Here is a 15687-nt window from a genome sequence, read left to right on the forward strand (position 1 = left end):
TACCAGGCTCCTCCATCCATGGGATTTTCCAGGCAAGACTACTGGAGTGGGGTGCCATTGCCTTCTCCAACTGGCACCTTAGCCCCTGGTTATTAACTAGATCTGGCAATTCTTTAATCCTACCACATTCCTATTATGGGCCAGTGATCCTCCATCAGATCTAGTGTCACTCAGGCCAATCCAATAATCTGTCTGGCTTGTGGACTTGAGCCATTACTTTTTAAAACTCATGTTTTCCCCCCATCCTTTGATAATAAATCACATGATCAAACTGTGGGATTCTCTTTGAACATAACCATGGAAAGCTCCAGCTATAGTTTTCCAGGGTTCACTCACTCAGTCATGTCTGACTCTTTGTGACCCCATGGACTGCAGCTCGAGGCCTCCCTGTCCATCACCAACTCCCGGAGTCCACCTAAACTCATGTCCACTGAATCAGTGATGCCCTCCAGCCATCTCATCCTCTGTCGTCCCCTTCTCCTCCCGCCTTCAGTCTTTCCCAGCATCAGGGTCTTTTCAAATGAGTCGCTCTTCGCATCAGGTGGCCAAAGTATTGGAGTTTCAGCTTCAGCATCAGTCCTTCCAGTGAATATTCAGGACTAATTTCCTTTAGGATGGACTGGTTGGATCTCCTTGCAGTCCAAGGGACTCTCAAGAGTCTTCTCCAATGCCACAGTTCAAAAGCATCAATTCTTTGGCGCTCAGCTTTCTTTATAGTCCAACTCTCACAACCATACATGACCACTGGAAAACCCATAGCCTTGACCAGATGGACTTTTGTTGGCAAAGTAATGTCTCTGCTTTTTAATATGCTGTCTAGGTTGGTTATAGCTTTTCTTCCAAGGAGTGTCTTTTAATTTCATGGCTAGAGTCACCATCTGCAGTGATTTTGGAGCCCAAAAAATTAAAGTCTGCCACTGTTTCCCCATCTATTTGCCATGAAGTGATGGGACCAGATGCCATGATCCTAGGTTTCCGAACGTTGACTTTTAAGCCAACTTTTTCACTCTCCTCTTCCACTTTCCTCAAGAGGGTCTTTAGTTCTTTGCTTTCTGCCATAAGGGTGGTGTCATCTGTATATCTGAAGTTATTGATCTCTTTCCCGGCAATCTTGATTCCAGCTTGTGCTTCATTTTTTACCATTAGTATACATATTCCCCCCTGAAAATACTAGCTCTTCTAGCAAGGTTGAATTTATGCTCAAATTCTTTTCAATTGGTTACCCTAAGAAAAATCAAGGTTTTTCTTCCTTCAGTCTCCTTCCCTACTGTATCATTAGTAGAATTCTTTGGTTGCATGTAACAAAAACAGTAAAAAAAAATTTTTTTTGGCTGTGCCAGGTCCCAGCTGCAGCATGTAGGCTTTGTTTTAGTTGTGGCATGCAAACTCTTACTTGTAGCATGTAGGATCTAGTTCTCTGACCAGGGATGGAACCTAGGCCCCCTGTTTTGGGGGTGCAGAGTCTTAGCCACTGGATGACCAGGCAAATCCAAAGAAAAGAATATTTTTGTTATGAGCTAATGGGGGGGGGGAGATAAAAGGGTTTTGTGTTTTAATTTATCTGGGCTGCAATGGGTCTTCATTGCAGTATGCAGGCTCGGTAATTATGGCACTTGGGCCTAGTCTTGGCATGTGGGATCTTACGTTTCCTGACCAGGGATCAAACCCAGGTTCCCTGCACAGGGAGTCTTATCCACTGGATCACCAGGGAAGTCCCAAGACAAAAGTTGTTGTTGTTGTTTTTTAATATGAAATTCCTTAGCCAATGAAATGTGGAAATATGGAATAATCCTGTCTGTATTGAGAAATCTCTCACACACACACATATGCACACACATAGTGATCCAACCAAAAGATCATGTGCAAGGAGCTTAAATAATAAAACTGAAAGGAAATCAAGAAAAATTCAGATTCAGCAGGTCTTGAATAAGATTTCAATAACCAAAATTTACAGAATTCAAGGACAGTATTTATTAAATACTCAACTATATGCTAAGAATTATACATGTATTATAGTTTAGCTACTACTTAGACATTAATCTAGTAAAGCAAGTACAATTATTTCCATTTTTCTTATAAACACTCCTTTATGGCTTGCAGGTAACTTATCAAAGGCCATGTAAACAGTAAGTAATGAAATCAGAATTTGTATCAAATACAAAGGCCATTCTTTACCAAAAGTATGATAGCTGCCTCTGTGTATACACGTATGTTATCAGATCCCCTACAGTTTAAATAAACTAGGTCAGACATGGTCTCCAGTCACAAGATTAAAACGTAGTGAGCAGTGCTATGACAGGTGAGTGCCAGAGCCTTGTCAGAATAATAGGAAAAAGGCTGCACTTCTTCAGAGACAAAAACATGGCAACAATTATTCAGCATGGACAGATATACTGAGATGAAAGGGGTAGGAGAAATTCCACATAATACATATTTTAGTGTCTGTCTTTCTGCCAAAAGTAATAAACATATCAGAATATATTATACAGAGATCAGTCTGTCAAGAACCAAGGAGTTTCAGCTTGCAAAAAGTGAAGAAGAGAAACAAGGAATGACCCATGTGGAACAAACCTAGAAATACGGACTCAAGTGAATTCACACAAAATGCAGTGGGCAGGGATAACTGACAGAATAATGAATTACACCCCATGCTGTTTCATTCCCAGTTCTGGTGTTTTTATTTTAGAAATAAAGCACATTGAACTAAACACTGGAGAGCTACTGTTGCCTTGTTTTGTGTTACTTCTATCCTCCATTTGAAAAAGTATCCAGTCAAGATCAATCTTCATCCATTCTGTGAGACCAAAAGAACCTAGAGGGCAAAAACACATACAGCTCACTCAAACCACAGATTTAAATAGTATCTATAAATAGGATGAGAAAAAAGAAAAAGAAGATACACAGAGTAGCTAATGTAACAATAAAAAATAGTAAATTATCTGCTGCTAAGTCACTTTCAGTCGTGTCCGACTCTGTGAGACCCCATAGATGGCAGCCCACCAGGCTCCCCCGTCCCTGGGATGCTCCAGACAAGAACATTGGAGTGGGTTGCAATTTCCTTCTCCAATGCATGAAAGTGAAAAGTGAAAAGTGAAGTCACTTAATCGTGTCCAACTCTTAGCGACCCCATGGACTGCAGCCTACCAGGCTCCTCCATCCATGAGATTTTCCAGACAAGAGTACTGGAGTGGGGTGCCATCGCCTTCTCCAAGTAAATTGTCTAGACTGCTGCCAAAAACCATAACCGTATCTTTTTGTAACCACCACATTTTACCTTGGTGATCTCAACTGACAAAAGGTCTAAGGTATATCATTCTTATTTCTCAAATTTACTTGACTCTTCTTCAGGATAAACTATTCTTATTTCCTGGAATTTTCTCTCTGCAATCAACAGTTCACTTATAGGTCCATTATTTTATCTATTTTTTTCAAGATGTTACCAATACCACAGCCAAAATTTTGTTTTTGTCTCTGGAGTTTTGTGACTTATTTCAGTTAGACATCAAGTAAGCATATTTTTCTAATGACTGATTTAAACTGTACTATAGAGATATGGGCTTCCCTGGTGGCTTATAAGGTCTGCCTACAGTTCAGGAGACCTAGGTTCAATCCATAGGTCGGGAAGATCCCCTGGAGAAGGGAATGGCAACACACTCCAGTACTCTTGCCTGGAAAATTCCATGGACAAAGGAGCCTGGTAGGCTACAGTCCATGAGATTGTGAAGAGTCAGACACGACTGAGTGACTTCACTTTAGAGAGATATGTGCTATCTTACAAAAATCGACCTAATTTTAGACACTGAATTTTATATTAAGTTATAAATAACAGTTACACAAAAAATGTGTCAGTAATATTACTCCCTAACAATCCTATCGTATAGACAACAGTGTTTTATTTTAGTCAGCACCAAGAAGAGAAAAAATATCACAAAAAGTTACTGCAACAAAATGCCTGAACAAACAAAATTAAACTTTAAAGGTTCTTCCTCTAGTGCTCCAGACTACATTTTCTGTAAGTTATTCAATGAGCAATAAATTTTGGCTCTGATTAAGATCCAAGGTGTTGATTTTTTTTCATCTCTAAAGCACTGACATCTTCATATACTAACCAAAATGTGACAGAACTCTTTTTAAAAATTTAGAAACTATAATCTTATTAACTGAAGCCATGTATTCTTATGTTCCATTCTAATATATGTAAAGCTGTGTTTAGCATTAATCGATTTTTAATAGGTGACTTTTTATACCATTTTTAAAAAACAGAAAATTCACCATGTATTTAAATGATGATATCAGTTACTTCAGCTTCATGTTACTGTAAATCCTTTATTCCAAGTATACACAGTCAGTCTACTTAACTATCTACTTCTTCCATTACTAGCCTAGAAATCTGTCAGAAAAAAATTTAGAATATAATGTTCTATCTTTGTTGCAGATTGTTTTGTTTCCCAGAACAGAAACAAAGGTAGGCCAGAGGGGAGATGAAGTAAAATCCACAGGGACTGAGTGAGAAAGAGAAACACGGAGAGACAGAGGTAGGAGAAATACCAAACCAGTGGAAGCACGACCAGAGAAAGAGGAGAGGGAAGGAAGATCCAAATAAGCAAGAGAGAAGGCGGATGTGCAGAAGGGACTGATGGGCAGACAGGGATAAGGAAATGGGATTAGAAAGGAAAGAGATGGCAAGATCATTTTCGGCCCCAAACTTGACAATTACATAACTTCTGTAGTTACCCCCCTAATGCTCCCCCTAAAAATCGGAGGTTATATTTACTATGAGATAGCATAAATTTTTACCATCATTAAAGATCCCATATGGAATATGTTAGTAACTTGATGGGGGAAATCTTTTCACAATAAGTATCAAATTACCACGTTGTACACTTTCTTAAAATTTTATCTGTCACTTATACCTCAATAAAGTTGAGATAAAAAAAATTTACATGTATCAATATACTGGAAATCTCTAATTTTACAAATATTGTTATTTTTCTCCCCTAATTTAAAGAATGATAGTAGTCTAGGACAAATTCATTCTACATCAAAAATTTATAGCCATTCATGGTTACACACCACAGTAATTTATGGAACACTGGTATCAGACTGAAAACACATTCTTGAAATTAACTTACCATTTTAGAGTCAAGATCAGCAATTGCAGTCCTGTTTCCATTTCTGCCCTGTTGCTGGACATGGTATGTCACCTTCTCTCTCTTCTCGTATGCAGACTGCCAGTAGCCATCAATCTGAAGAATTCTTTCTTCTGCTGCCACCTACCAGTTTATTTCTCTGCTGCAGCAGAAGAGTATATAGAAAAGGTTCTCGCTTACTAGTCACATTAAAGAGAAAGCTTCCTTTGTTTAACATTTCATATTTTCACATGTGCATGAACTTCCTGTTTCCCTGAAACCTCCCCGCCAAAAGTTAAAACAACAAAAATCCCAATCACAGAAAATCAAAACAGGTATGATCAATGTTCATGCTGAGCTGGGGGAGGGGGAGGGGGAGAGATTCAGACACTCAGCAGTTGCCATCTCAAGGAGCCATTTCTTGTCTGTTAACTTTTCTTCTTCACCTGTCCCTACAAATAATAAATGCATAACTTAACATTTTGACTAGGTAGTCTACAACTCCTGCAAATTTTAAGTTCAGAGACTACCAAAAGACTCATGGAAGATGCAGCAATAAAGGAGTTTTTAAAAGTAATTCTAGAAACTAAGGGTGTTAGGTGCTTTACCTGCTTGAGTTTTCAATGTTCTGGACTGCTTATTGCCCAATGGCTCTGAATACATTAAAACACGAACACATACGCCACCTACATTTAAAATAGGGTAGCATTTGTATGCCCATATAAGCAATGGGTGTATATTTTTTTGCAAAAGAGTAGTAATTTCATTAGGTCTTTTTAAAAGGACTGATCACCAAAAAAAAAAAAAAAGGCACATTTTCTCATACTGTAAACATACATAGAAGAATTAGGGCAAAAAAAGGGAGACACAGTGACAAATGTAATAACTGTTGTAGAACTGGAAATTAATACCACAAAAATGCTTTTTCTCTTTTTTAGTATCCTGAGATTCACTTGTATTCGCATTCTCCTTATTATTGAGGTCTAGGTTTCATTTATTCTTTATTAGCTACTGAAGAACAATATGCAAGAATGAGCTAGTGATAATAACGAACTAGTAAAAATGGCATGTTTTTGTTCCACCCTCCCACTACCTTTACTCCCGAAGTAAAATCTTTTTTGGTCAACTTAAAAAAAATAAAGCAAACACTGACATAAGCACTAAAGAAAGGCTGGTCAACAGTGGCACTGCAGTGACATTGTTTCTGCTTTTTCATTCCTTCCCCCATCTCAAGCCCCACCCTTTGACCTCTGTATATGGGATGAGCCTGAGCAGGAGAGTTGCTGATGTCAGGACTGCGCCGTTCCCACGGATGCTTCTAGAGGCCTGCTGTGCTTCTGGGAACTGGGGCACAGGGATGGCTGTCTGACTGAAACCTAAAACAACAACAATTCACCCCACCCCTCATGTTCCCAAACCACACAACAGCAGCCAGGTATATACGCTATATAAGGACCATCTAATATAGTTTGAATATGGTAAATCTGAAAATAATCATTCTTAACATGTAAGTGATCTTCAGGGAGGGGGAAGTTGGGAAGGCAGCGGAATGGAGGTTCACAAATCCTCCACGTTCGAAGTAATCACACAGTGCATACACTCTAATGCTGGCCATTCTTATCAGCAACAGAACAAGGTCCTTCCATTCAAGCCTATTTAGTATACATCATAAATTACTGCAGGAGTGCAGTGGGATTCCTTGGTTAGTAAATTTCAGTTCAAGAGATAAATATTTTAAATCTTAAGATGCTACGGGAATGATTATCCCTACCTCACAGGAGTGAACTGAAGCACAAGTTAGTAACTTATTATATGCCTTTAGCAGTAGAAACCACATTACCAGCCAGGATTCCCTATTCACTAACCTGGAGGGTTATCAGACTTAACAGTCTTCTTTGATAGGACATCCAAAGAGAAGTTTGGAAAGGTCCTGACTTCTGCCACTAAAATCCTATCAGATAGAGGATTATCTCCCAAAACTCATATTAGAGCTAAAACTTCAGGAAGGACAGGGAAAAGAAGGAAAAGGATAGGTGGACTGGGATAGACAGAGGAGGGGATAGTATATTAACTAACAGGAAGGATGTTAAAATGGCTAAGTTATATTCCTATTTCTGCCACTAACTTTACTTCATGGAATTAATAAATTGCTTCAAGATCTTGTGCTTCAGAAGTGCCCTCCAATCTATTCAACCTATAACTTTTTGAATGTTTAAACTATTACTTTATGATGTCTGCTGACATCTACCTCTTTGTGAGAACTAGTGTTTCAGAAACACTAAAATCATTTGTTCTGAAATCATGCTGCTCCTGAAATAAACACTCTCTATTATCTTGGTCTCATTACCTTTCACTTTTATAATGAAGTCAGAGAAAGAGAAGCACTACTAAGGTCAACTGAGGGCTATGGTGAGTTTTTACCATATATATAACCTAGAACCTAATTTTACCTTTTCAAAACTCTAGTTTTCCATACCTGTCAACTCCTAATTGATGTCTTTATACTGTGAGCTCACTGTGTATTCGGAACACCAACCTCTGAAAAAGCTTAAGCCAGAGTAGCACAATGGAAGAAACATACAAACCCAAAACAAAAACAAAGCCAAAAAAGTCACACTCTGAAATAATCATAGACGTATATGCAAGAAACGGAAAGATCTAAATGGCTAAAGCAAATCCCCAAAGTTCTGAGTTCATCCCAACTAATTCAAACTTTACCCCCAAAGGTTTTTCTATAAGTAAATTATTTGCTAGATGAATTTACACATTGTTTTTTGAAACAAAAGTAATTACAAACCCATGGGTGCCTTCAAAGTACATAAAGAAAGGAACTTTTAAAAAGAAAGTAAGGTTAGCCTTGTGATGGAAAAAAAAAGGAGAATCAAATTACCTGCCAGCAGGCTGGGGTTGTGCCTGAATCCAAACCGCTGCATTTACCATTCACTCTACAGCTGCATTATTGGGGGAAGGGGAGTTTAGAAGGGCACTGACCCCGAAAGTTCTCAATACTTCTCACTCATCATCAGGAAGGGGGAAGAAGGAAAGTTTTTTCTCTGGGTATTTTTTTGTTTGTTTGTTTTTGTTTTTTTGGCTCCTGAAAAGGCTGGCAAAGAACAGTAATAGTGCAAGCAGTTAGAATATTTCTTTAAAAACAATTTAAAAAATGCAAAACATTATGGAATTTAAAACACCACATTTTCGTTAATGTAGAAAGAACTGTCACTAGAGTTAGGCAGCCACCCCAAAACAGCATGGCAAAAGGGCAATTGGTATAAAGGAAATAAAATATCACACAAAAATCCAAAACAAAACTAAAAACATTTCAAATTAAACCTGGAAGACTAGGAGATTCCAACAGCAGATTTCTGTCCACTACTGAAACATTCCAAAATCCAAGCTTCAAAGGCGCCTAAATGTATCTTAAATGAAATTTTGTTTTGTTTTGTTTTTTAAGAAAAAAAAAAAAGAAAGAAAGAAAGAAAGCAGTACCTCGTTATAAATCCTGCAATATATTACATTAAAAAATATCCTAGTACAACAAAAACAAATTTTAAAAGAAATTAAACAAACAAACAAACAAATAAAAACAGTAGCAGCAGAGGTTACCTGTCTGAGCACCTACATTTTCTTAGGAGGGGATCGTGTCTCACCAGCCATATAGCCCATAAACCTTCTCAAAAAGAGTGAGTGAGCCAGGAGAAAAATGTAACACAAGATTGGATTTCACAATGTCTCTAAGCGCCCCAGACCCCAAACTGGGGATTCATTGAAGGAACAGAATTTCTTTTTCCTTGTTTTCTTCTTGAGAAAAAGAAGAGATGATGGTGAAAGTCAATGACTTCTTTCAATGTCTTCAATACCTTCTCAAAAGTCTGATAAAGTGGTTGATGAAAACAAGTCTCTCAATGGATTTTTTTCCTAAATATTCCAGGATGTTTTCTTATTTGATAGCATATACAGAAATATTTCAAAGTTCAGTGGAGTTAAAGCCAGCAGAAATGACCAATCAAAAGAAAATAACTATTAAAACTTTTAAATGGAATAGTTCATATCTGTATGTTTGTGTATATATATATAGTCCGCTTTTCATCATGGGTGACATAAAAGCAATATCAGAAAGAATTATGTTTAAATACAATTCAGAATTACAATTTTAACAATATATAATAGTTTTACAATAATTCAGATTTTTGCATGATAACAACTATACATATTTAGTTAATACACATTTTTAACTCTCATAATAGCAATAAAGATTTTAAGAAATTTACTAAACAATATGAAAATATATTTAACTTTCACTTAAATATCTGGGCTGGTTTATTTGGGTTCTTCCAGTATGGTTTGTTCATAGTCTTTACTTTTTTGAGAGAATTCAAGAGGACATTTGTGTTCTTTAACTCTAAGATGACCATCCTTGCCCTTCTCATTCTAACATATGAGTGTATGATCTAGAAGTAGGTTGGTAAGGCTATGTTTTAATAGAGTGTGAATGCACAAAAGATGGACAGTGAGCAAAAGTAACAGTGAAATAATCTCAGATATTTTTTCTAATGTAGTTGGTCAATTTGATAATTTTTTACAAGGCTAAACCTGTATCTTTCCTGGTGCCTTATCCCATCCAACAGAAACCTTGAGTTTTTCAAATAGAGAGGGTATTCTACTTGTGTTTTAAAATTCACTGACCTACATACATGTGATATGTAACTATTCCAAGTATATGTGTCATAATCTATGTGGCAACCAGATGGTCTCTATACACGTATGAATTATGATTTAATTAAATGTTCTCCCTTTTCAGTTCTCTATCCCAAATAGTGTGCATCTTCCAAAATACGGTCATTCAGTAAAACAAGTACCAAGTGAGCCAGAGGTACTTATATATGCCACAATATGTCCCACGATAACCTGGTACAAGTCAAATTCTTTTAGATGAGATTAGAATATCCTAAAGTAAACCAGAAACTCCTCTTATACATCTTTTACTAAGGTGAAATGAGACACTGCACAGATTAGAGGTACTATTCTATTTGTCAACAATCAACCTTTCACTCCATTTTAATATTATTTAATTCTATGGAAAAGAAAACAAATTTTATTACATTCCTTTTTTTTTTTTAAATGGGGGAAAACTGTACAATAAGCATGATCAAACCTCTGTTAGAACTGGTTAATACTGATCTTATTGCCTCGAAGTCTCTCTAGTAAGTGTCCAAGAAATTATGTTTAAGGTCCATCTGAAGGAAAAAAAGCACTGGAGAGGCAAGAAAGGACTTGGGTAAAAAGCTTCAGAGGATTGTAGGGAGGTGGAACTTGCTGCTTAAAAAAATTACGTTGAACTCTGGATCATCTCTACTTCTTAACACACCTTCCAAACCATTCGTTGGAATAGTTTCCCGTGTTTAAAGGCTCATATTATATGCAGTTTGGGGGCTTTTATGAATTCAGAAATAAAGAAATATAAAGAGAATATTGAAGGCTTCAGACTAGGGCTATAAGAGACTGCTAAGTCCCCAAACAAAAAATGTTCAGTCTACCCCACCGCAAAATCTATGTGTAACAGGAAAAAATGCACAGCAAGAAGCAGAGGGAAAGCATGTAGCCTTGAATAAATCATACACTGGACAGTCTAGAATCAAAGAAAAAAAGCAAACAACACACATATACACAAAAGCCTAAAAAGCATCTATTCTCCTCATATCTTCAGGTGAGTACCTCTACCCAGCAGAGTACAGTTATGAAAACAACTTGACTTTTTTTTTTTTAAGTAAAAAACTGTGTTTCCCATCATGCTCCATTTTCTAGTATCTATTCTTTTTGATTGGTTGGTGTAAACAAAAAGCAAACACATAAACATGCATGTGTGTGCAAGCACATGCACACACATGCACACACACACAACACCCTCTTAAAATGTGAAAAATGCAAATAAATAATGATGGAATCACTTCAGTTTTATAGTCAGGAACTTATAGGCCCTTGATTTGCCCCCCCCCCCAAAATATTTTTCCTTGTCCTTATTCTTTAAATGCCCAACCACCAAAAGAAAAAAGAAAAAAATAAAAGGCTTAAATGCACATGTTTCAAGTCAGTGTCTTGTTAACAAAAAAGGTAGCATTTTCTTCACTTTGGCCATTGTTAAAGATGCAGGCATAGATCAGGGAATGTTAAGACTAGCATGTATTAAAAAAAATGCAACATTAACAGAGCATATGTCTTTCAAAAAAGGCTAAAACACTAACAAATACAAGTCAATGCACATATTTTTAACTAGTGCAATTTTATCTACAATGGAGTAAATGTTATTTTGTGTGCCAGACATTGCAATACTGTTCATTTCCCTTTTATCATGCAAACATGCCAATTTTGTCATTAAAGGAAATTTTTATTGGGTCACACTCACGTTGCCCTCCCACCCATATCAAGGGTTGAAAAAAGTCGCTAAAAGAGTCCCTCAGGATTTCGTAAATATGAAGATAAAGCTGCTAGTTAATAGTGTATAGGCTGAATTTTCAGATTTTTAAAAAAGAAAAAATTATAATTTAGGTGGATGTTTACCTCATCCATTAAAATGCAATATGAAATTACACTCCTGTGAAATTTGTACCAACTGTACAAAAACAAAAGGGACCATGAAAAAAATTATGATCTTCATGGCCTGAGAGCCTACACATTTCTGAGTAACTTAAAAGAGTAACTACAAGAGCCTGACATTTTTCTGTGTCTCACCTCTTCTGCCTCTCTATCTGTAGCATTTGTAAATAAAAGTAACAAATAGCAGAGATAATGTCTATCTCCCACTTCTTCCCTCCTAACTACTCCTACTCAATTTTCTCATCTTCCTGAGCATTTTTCATGAACAGCATTGCAAGTTGGTTTAAAAAAGAAAAGAAAAAAGAAAGAAAAAAAGGAAAGAAGAAAAAGAAAGTTTTACAAGGGTTTTTGTTGGTTAATTATTTACCGGTGGAATCACTCCACCAGGAGTTTGATTTCATTGGCTAGCAGTTGGTTCATGTTGAACAGGCCCCCTGGGAGCTTGGTGAGCAGCTCTCGCTCGGTGGTTTCAGGGTCGCTGTCAACAGAGCTGGAACTTGCGCTCATGTTGTCGACAGCAGTGTTGGCTGGGGGACCCAGCTCCGGCTCACTAGTCTCACTGGCCGTGGACACCACGGAGAGCAGGGACATACGCCGGGTGAGCCGGCCAGAGGGCAGAAGGGAGGCGGCATAGTCCGCAATGATACCAGCTACATCTAGATTACAAGCCTTATCAAAGGCGATGAAACCTACATTTGCATTGGCCTCGCAGACACAGAAGGAGCCGTCGTCTTTCATCAACAGGTCAATGCCACACACATCCATTCCTAGGATATTAGACACCTGGATAGCTAGCTGCTTCCCTTGTTCACTCAATGAGCACATCATCCCGACACCACCTGGCAAAAGAGAAAAAAAGAAGTGATACATTTTTGGAGTAAAACTAAAGCGGACCTTAAAGGTAACCCCGTTAAGGTTAACCATCTCTTCAAAATCTTCTAAATCAACAGCAAAAACAAAAGTGCTATGCTAATGTAAAACTGGGACTCTGAAGTCTAGAACTCCTTCATTAGGGAATCCTCTTCCAAGCCAGTCTCTTAACAAATTGATGAGGAGTACTTTTTCAATATGTTATATTTTCTGAAGACAATGAACTCTGACTAAAGCCTATCTTACTTGTATTAACATGGAACTTTTGCAAAAATACAGTTAAACTAATATTGTTATTGGTTTCTCTCAGTTCCAGATTTTGATTTCTAAAAATAATAGAGATGCATAACAGAGAATCGGAGAAGGCGATGGCAACCCACTCCAGTACTCTTGCCTGGAAAATCCCATGGACGGAGGAGCCTGGTAGGCTGTGGTCCATGGGGTCGCTGAGAGTCAGACACAAATGAATAACTTCACTTTCACTTTTCACTTTCATGCATTGGAGAAGGAAATGGCAACCCAATCCAGTGTTCTTGCCTGGAGGATCCCAGGGATGGGGGAGCCTGGTGGGCTGCCGTTTCTAAGGTCACACAGAGTCGGACACGACTGAAGCGACACAGCAGCAGCAGCAACAGAGAACAGAATCTAGGAACACGGTTCTCTTGCTCAACTGCCCCTATTCTATGTGTCATCCCTAAGCTGAAAGGATCCTGGGGCTTAATGCAGTTGGCTGAGTGTAGGGGAACTCTTTGCTGGTATCTGAGAGAAAAAAATGAGAACTAGATTTTCTAATTTGGTGACCAGCTTCAGGAAGCTTTAGATAAGGACCAGAAAGCAAAAGAACTCTGACAAAACCTTGGCTTTAAGAGCTCAACAGAAGGAAAGTTGACCTCACTACTATATGAGTATTGCCTGACCCTGAAAAGACCAAAAGTCTTTTGCACACATGAGTAGGATTCAGGTACCCCTCCCCACCTGCCCACCACTATCACCATCACCACCACCAGTGAGGCTGGAAGAGTAAGGGAGAGAAGCCCAGGAAATAGGAGGGCTTCGTGGACACACAAGTAAACGAATTAAAGACTGCTTCTCGGCATCCACAGTACTGATGGATCTTTAATGCTCTGTAACCATTTGCAATGCTCCAAATAACCAGAGCAGAGCTCTGATGTGATGGAAGAGTAACAAGAACAAAAACAACAAGCCACCTACAATTTGAATAAAAGAAAAGCATTAAGTTCAAGTTTAGCACAAAAAAACTCTCTGAACTAAAACAAAAATGACTACCCAACTTAAAAACTTCTGTAGCAGAAATGAAGGAGAGTTGCTTTTGTGAGTATAACATATAACTTGGAAAATCTAGCTTAAGAAATATTTTGAAACACATACAAAAACACTGAGGTGAAGCCACAAACAAAAAATTTGCTAACTGAATCAGAAAAACTCCCCAAGAAAGAAAGAAGAGTTTTCCTGAGGCTTAAAACGAGTAGGTCTGATAGAAACACCTTACTAAAATCCATGTTGGACAGACTGAGAAGAGACACATATCTAAAAAAATCCTGACAAAACATTGAGCTTTTCAAGTAAAACAACCAAAAATAAGAGAACAAAACAAAAAACTTACAAAGAATATATATTACCTACCCCCCCCACTTCACCCCCGCTGCCCAATCAGAGTAGATTTGGACATTCAGTTGTAAAAGTGTGAACTATAAAGCGGGCTTCCCAGGTGCCACTAGTGGTAAAGAATCCACCTGTTAATGCAGGAGACACAAGAAGACACAGGTTTGATCCCTTGGTCGGGAAGATCACTCACAGTAGGAAATGGCACCCTACTCCAGAATTCTTCTCTAGAAAATTCCACGAACAGAAAAGCCTGGCAAGCTATAGTCCATGGGTCCACAAACAGTCAGACGTGATTAAGCATGCACACATAAACTATAAACCAGTAGAACCGAAGCAAGACTTTTACAATCAGGATCCTATCTCAGCCAATACATCATCCTCTCTTAAAAAAGAAAGCAGTCTCTGAGGTATCTATCACTTACATACATCATCCAGGGAAAATAATCTAGAAAAGATATTAACAGCAAATGACTAAAAAACTCAAGATATGGGAAGGAGCAGCTGGGGAATAAAGAGTGATGAGTAATAATTCTTGCAATATGGGTATGTGTGTGTGCATGTCCAGTTGCTTCAGTCACGTCTGACTCTTTGGGACCCCGTGGACTGTAGCCCATCAGGCTCCTCTGTCCATGGGATTCTCCAGGCAAGAACACTGGAGTAGGTTGCCATGCCCTCCGCCAGGGGATCTTCCTGACCCAGGGATCGACCTGTGTCTCTTTATCACAGAGCCACTGGGGAAGCCCCAATATGGGTATAATTAACCGTACATAGATAAAGACAGCCTAGGAATGGATAAAGTAAGCTCTTGATTCTTGAAACAGAAGAGATAACTCAATAAAAGAAATTCTAATCCATACTTGAACTAAAACTATTAAATGGTTTCACCAGAACAATGGAATATAAAGCCCAGGAAAGCAGAAATTTTTGTCTGTTTTGTACAATGTTATATACAAAATACTGTTAAAACAGTACTTGATGCTCAAAAATATTTGTTCAGTGAATAAATGAATCAAGAGGAGGGGAGCAGGAAGGAAAGTAAGACTGTTCTAATCCTCTCACTGGGGAGAGAGGGAATAAGAGGTGGTGCATTTTCAGAGTAGAGATTTCAAGGAGTCTGGACATGAAGTCTTACACTAGTGAAGGGATCAAGGACGACTCCAAGGATTTAGTCTAAACTCGAAAGATACAGCTGCCAATAACCAATAAGGAGAAAACAGTGTGTGGGACATACTGGAAGAAGTAGTTAGATGGGGAGTTCAGTTTTGGACATGTTGAGATGAAAATCTCTAACAGTTATCTATATGGCGCTATTGACAAGCAGTGACATATGTGCGCCCAAGTTCAAGAAGACTGCCTAAACTGGAGAGATAAATTTGAGAACAGTAACATATAAATGGCATTTAAAGCCACGAGCTAAGTAAGATTACTAAGAAAGTAAAATAAACAGAGAAGAGGACAACATCCAGAC

The 15687-nt window shown here is 38.1% G+C and overlaps 1 protein-coding gene across 32 annotated transcripts in view; it reads right to left on the reverse strand.

The window, feature by feature from the left end:
• Positions 1-1947: 1947 nt before the first annotated feature.
• Positions 1948-15687, reverse strand: part of RIMKLB (ribosomal modification protein rimK like family member B) — a 135080-nt gene continuing 121340 nt past the window's right edge. For 12 of the 32 annotated variants that reach the window (XM_086402056.1, XM_086402059.1, XM_086402062.1 and 9 more), the window contains one exon: positions 10142-12562. In XM_086402056.1, coding sequence (XP_086258182.1) covers positions 12099-12562 — 464 coding nt within the window. In that variant the 3' untranslated portion in view covers positions 10142-12098. Of the gene's footprint in view, positions 2813-5132; positions 5293-5737; positions 8233-8751; positions 12563-15687 lie in introns of those variants that run through there. The other 20 variants (XR_015164295.1, XR_015164294.1, XR_015164303.1 and 17 more) reach the window with 5 other exon arrangements.

The sequence above is a fragment of the Bos grunniens genome, chromosome 5 (genome assembly GCF_055505025.1).
Source record: "Bos grunniens cultivar Pamir isolate PY7600 chromosome 5, Bosgru_T2T1.0, whole genome shotgun sequence".
NCBI classification, from domain to species: domain Eukaryota; kingdom Metazoa; phylum Chordata; class Mammalia; order Artiodactyla; family Bovidae; genus Bos; species Bos grunniens.